Source organism: Rhinopithecus bieti, unplaced genomic scaffold, assembly GCF_001698545.2.
Source record: "Rhinopithecus bieti isolate Rb0 unplaced genomic scaffold, ASM169854v2 scaffold_13130, whole genome shotgun sequence".
NCBI classification, from domain to species: Eukaryota; Metazoa; Chordata; class Mammalia; order Primates; family Cercopithecidae; genus Rhinopithecus; species Rhinopithecus bieti.
The window spans coordinates 149,238-154,540 of record NW_016807302.1 but is presented as its reverse complement, the minus strand read 5'-3'; the positions used below and the strand labels follow the sequence as shown (position 1 = coordinate 154,540).

Below are 5,303 nucleotides of genomic sequence, written 5' to 3'. Positions count from 1 at the left end.
TATAAAAATCTTTTGCTTTTGATATCAAACACAAATAATAAGGACATGAGAAAAGAATATCCCTTGCTAGTAATCAAATAATAGCAATGAGAAGCTGGATTTTTAGATCTAAAATAAAAGTGCAAATAGTTCATAATATCCCTGATGGTAAGGTTGTGATAAAACTAGTAGGATTATTCTCTGCTAGGTGCTTTGGAAATTGGTACTATCTTCTTAGGAATATGGCAATACGTAACAAAAGCCATAAAACATTCTACTCCTGGGTCCTTCTCCTAGGGAAGTAACTCAACAGAAGCAAAAAGAGGTATATACAAAAACCAAATATAAAAACAAACAAATCTTTCCTCCCTCCTTCCTCCCCCCGCCAAAAAATGAAAGCTGGAAACAGCCTAAATTTCCAACTTAGTTGAATTGTTTAATATATTAGAGTTCATCAATATGAGAGAATATCATGCACCTATTAATTGTGAAGACTATGTATAAACATGGAGAATATTTAAGATCTGATGTTTAACTAGCATATACACTATTATTGTAGCTATGAGAAAGATACACTGCATATTTAGAAATCCATACATAACAATGAAAACAACTATGTTTGGGGAAATGATTATGTCCTTATTTGGTTAAATATTTTTAAAATCTTGTTATATTTAAACTTTTCTAAAAATGATGTGATTACAAGCAGTGGCTCTTTGGGATCACCTAATAAATACCTACTAAATTCTACACGGGACAACGAGCTCTGCCATCCTGCAATGGCTCCTATGACCTAGTTCCAGGGCCATTCTGAATGGACAGAGGTCTTCACAATGGAGGTGGAGATGCAGAGAGTTCTATGCCATGAAATGGTTAATGATTCTCTTTTGTAATTGTATTTTCTGTTTGTGCCTTAGTTCTCAAAGGAGGCAAAACAACTGTAGTTTATTCTACCTTTTCTAGGCATAGTTCTTCTCTTACCTTTGTGATCCCTAAATTAATATCAAATGTCTAATTAGTTTTTTTCCTCCATTGGTGATCCTCAAATTAATATCAAATGTCAAACAAAGTAAACCAAAGTACAAATAAAGGTAAAACTGCTCTTGCAAAGGGCTAAAATAGCAATGTTTACTAGAAGCATTCAAGAGCCAGTTCAATTTCCTTTTTCTCATTAAGTGGTAAAATAGTAATGCCAAGACCACATCCCAGAATCTCCAGGGTAACAGAGGCCCAACGAAGGGCTGCACAGAGAAACTTGAAAGTGAACTGGCTTAGTTCTCTACACACAGAAATTGTTCTACAAAGATCTCTTGCAAAGCAGTGTCACCAATAGCATCACTGCCACTAAGCCAATGACCCAGGAATTGAGGAAAGGAAAACACCCATAAAGAAAAAAACAGAAAAAAGCCACAAGGACTGGTACCCACAGTAAATGTCTGCCTGGGTCTCCCTAGACTGTCTTAGGTGAGTTTACCCAGGAATGTTTCTCTCCTACATGTTTGCCTTCCTTTGTTTAAGCCTTTATTCCTCCTAAATGAAAATAAATACCCCCGACTGGGGAACGGGGAGTTTGGAGTGTGTGCAAGAGTGTGGATTCATTAAAACTTAACGAGCAGAGTACTTAAGTGAATGAGTTCACTGGAACTTGTTGGGGGAAGTAGGTTTTGTTAGCTGGTAGGATGAAGAGAATAGGCTTGGTACCAAGTCACCAAGAAAAAATGATAGAGTTGTGTTCTGTTTCCATTTTGGCCATCATGTAACGTTCTGCTTTTCCTAAAAATCACCTACATGTCTCTACTGATTTTTTTTTTAACGGTGACTACAACTTTTCAGCATCTGCTGACTTCAGGACTATTTTAATTCTCAACTATAACCAGCCAGATAACTCTGGTTCCAAATTACATAGTGAAAAAAGAGATGACTCTTTTTTTTTGAGACACTGTCTCACTCTGTTGCCCAGGCTGGAGTGCAGTCACCATACCTGGCTAATTTTTTAATTTTTTTTTTGTAGAGACAAGGTCTCCGTATGTTGCCCAGGCTGGTCTCAAACTCCTGGCCTCAAGCAATTCTCCCACCTCAGCCTCCCAAAGTGCTGGGACCACAGGCATAAGCCACTGCACCCGGCCTATTTCTCATTTTTTAACTGCTTAAAATGTTCTCCACATTCCAACTCCTTTGGGGTTTTGGAGAAGGGATTGGGGAAGCAAAGAGTTCATCTGCTTACTAAGGTGGTCAGAGTGTTATTTAGATCTAGGAGCCCCGAGAACCTCAGGACAGCAGTTTCTAGCCTCAGGAGGCCTTGGGACTAGACCAGTTTCTCAAAGACAGAGCTGCGTGTGGTGCCTTTGTCATATCAAGATGCTCTGGATGCTTGCTGGTCTCAGATTTTCCTGGGAATCTAGTGGAGTGCAGATAGCACGTGTATGTGTCTAAGAGAGAGTGCATGTGTGCACAGTATGTGGGAGGGAGCCACCAATGGTGGCTTGCCCCGAGCCCTGCACCCCTAGGGATGGTTCAGCTAAGGGGAGCAACAGTCACCACTGGCCCAGGACAAATGACTGAATGAACATTCCAAGGCTGCTCTGCCTCTCAAGGACAGGGGCTTGGGAACCCAGAGCTGGAGGGAGGGAAAACAGAAAAGGCAGCCATCCTGTCCCCGGCCTGGGAGAGGCTAGTCAGGCTGTACAGGCCTGAGGCCTGTGCTCCAAGGTTCAGTCAGCTCAACTGAGACCTGGGTGGAGGCTGGCTGAGCAGAAGTCAAGATCTCCCGCAACAGCCTCCCATTAGTCCCCCTCACCCCCATCTAGTCCTCGCCTTCCATAAGAGCCTTTAGTTAGGTCCTCTTTGTTTCTTCCTCCATCATCAACTACTTAACCTTTGTTGGATAAACAAATGAGCCCCTGGTTGGGAGCCTGGAACCATATATCTGGGGGTGTAGTGGTTCGGGACTAACTAGCGCCAAAGCCTGGGTGAGAAGAGGGAGCAGCCTTGGGCCAATCCTTAGTCCTGTTGGCTCCTGGCCAGAGAGGGGTTCTAACCATAATACAAACACTGCAGCCTCCAAGGAGGTTCAGAGATAAACTCCCAGCTGCTCTGCAGCTCAGGCAGTCTGAAGAAGTCACTGCTAGAGCAAGGGCCAAACTGTGATGTCAATAAGAGGCAGGGTTCCTTTATTCAGAGGTCAAGTCTGAGGAGATTCCTACTGAGCATGCCCAAGCTAGTCTCCCCTCCTTCCCTCCTCCCCCTGCCCAACTCAGTAGAGCTATCTAACTGCAGACAAACAGCTGCTATCCACTAATAAGAAAATAAATGCATGTTGGCTTGTGGTCCTTGCCATGGGCCTCAACACCAGACACTTTCCAGAAGGGGCAGGTGAGGGAGGAAAAGAAAGGAATGGAAGAAAGGGGGACCCTGGGATGCAGAGGGAACACCACAGTTCCCACAGGCAAGGGCTGTAAAGAATGAAGCTTCGGGAAGCGTCCCAGGGGTTCTACTTTGATCACAAGCAAGAAATTGCAAACACATAAGCAAAATGCTAAGTATCACTTCGTTGCAACTGACATCCCATTCAAAGCACAGGTCAACACATTCTGTCCCCCAGCTAGGTCTGCTAGTGGGGCTGCTGCCCCCACACAGAGGCCCACCCTAGATCCCTATCTACGAAATAGTTCCCTGTGGGCTCCCAGGGCCCTGAAGAGGACGCACACACTTGCAGTAAGGGGATAAGAGGAAGTAGCCTTTGGACTTTTTCCAGCAAACTGAGATTCTTGAGATCTTTGAAGGAAAGCAGGTGAAGAGTGCAGATGGCCCTCATGGGAGCTGTTCAAGGTGGAAGGAGATGAAGAGGATGTCCTCACAAGTTCAGGAATCAGAGGCTGGCCCCGAGGACAACAGTGTCAAGTCTGGACCACACTTACCACTGAGAAAGCGCTTCATGGTGTCGCTGCTGGCCAGCTTCATGGCTGTCTGACCCGAGTAGGTAGCCAGTGTGGGATCGGCCCCATAGGACAGCAGGAGCCAGATGGTCTCCAGGTTGTCGTTGACTACCGCGTCATGAACTGGCCTGTGGAGGTGATACAGGATGAGGATAACAGGGCCCAAGTGGGAACTGGGGTGTCTAGACTTAAGGCTACCGCACCAGGGGAAAAAACTGAGCTGATCCCAGGTAACCTTGGTGTAATATGGTTTAAGACTTAGGACAGGGGAACCGCCTTGCCACTCTCCACTACCATCTCCCCAACTCCTCCTCTCTCTGCACCCCCTTTTCCTCCCTGCCATTACTCTCTCTCTGACATTCCCCCGACATCTTGGGACAGTTCCCATGGCACAGTGGAGCTCTATTGGTAGTTGTGGAGTTCACTAGAGAATGGGTCCTTGACCTATAATAGAGTTCAGGCAGCTGCAGGGAGCCGGGCGCGGTGGCTCACGCCTGTCATCCCAGCACTTCGGGAGGCCGAAGCGGGTGGATCACTTGAGGTCAAGAGTTTGAGACCAGCCTGGCCAAAATGGTGAAACCCCATTTCTATTAAAAATACAAAAATTAGCCGGGCGTCATGGTGGGCACCCATAGTCCCAGCTACTTGGAAGGCTGAGGCAGGAGAATCCCTTGAACCCGGGAGGCAGAGGTTACAGTGAGCCAAGAGTGTGCCACTGCATACCAGCCGGGGCAACAGAGCGAGACTCCATCTCAAAAAAAAAAAAAAAAAAAAAACGGTGGGGACAGCTGTAGAGGAATACGAACTGAAGGCCCTGGGTGACTCCCTGAGAGCAGAGATGAGCAGAATGGTTCCACACGCCAGGCAGAACCCAAGTGGAGCCCCCTCCTGCATCTGCAGCTCCTGTCTCTTAAGTTGCCCAGGAAGTAGGCTCTCTGGTAGAACAGAGGAGAATGGGTACAATTTCTCCAAGACACAGCAGGTATATTTTTCTTATAGTGTCTAGAGATCAAATTTTAAAAATCAAATCTGGATATTACCCTCAAGTCAACCTCCCAGATCCTATTCTGTCTGAGACAGGTCCCCCACCAGGATGAGTTGAGGGAAGGCCGAGTGGTCTTCCTGGTGACAGCTGCACATGATGGGATGATCCCTAGACAACCGCAGCCTCCCCTTAGTAACTGATGTGGTCTGGCCATCTGGGAACTAACTCATTGGCTCCTGCCCTAAACTGGTTCCCTCTTGAGCCTATAGAAGTCTTTCTGGGCCGGGCGCGGTGGCTCAAGCCTGTAATCCCAGCACTTTGGGAGGCCGAGATGGGCGGATCACGAGGTCAGGAGATAGAGACCATCCTGGCTAACACGGTGAAACCTCGTCTCTACTAAAAAA

The 5,303-nt window shown here is 46.4% G+C and overlaps 1 protein-coding gene across 3 annotated transcripts in view; it reads right to left on the bottom strand.

Moving 5' to 3' along the window:
- BCORL1 (BCL6 corepressor like 1) overlaps positions 1-5,303 on the bottom strand; it is a 49,640-nt gene that overhangs the window by 14,936 nt on the left and 29,401 nt on the right. For all 3 annotated transcript variants that reach the window (XM_017881113.1, XM_017881114.1, XM_017881115.1), the window contains one exon: positions 3,897-4,042. In XM_017881113.1, the coding sequence (XP_017736602.1) occupies positions 3,897-4,042 (146 nt within the window). The remainder of the gene's footprint in view (positions 1-3,896; positions 4,043-5,303) is intronic.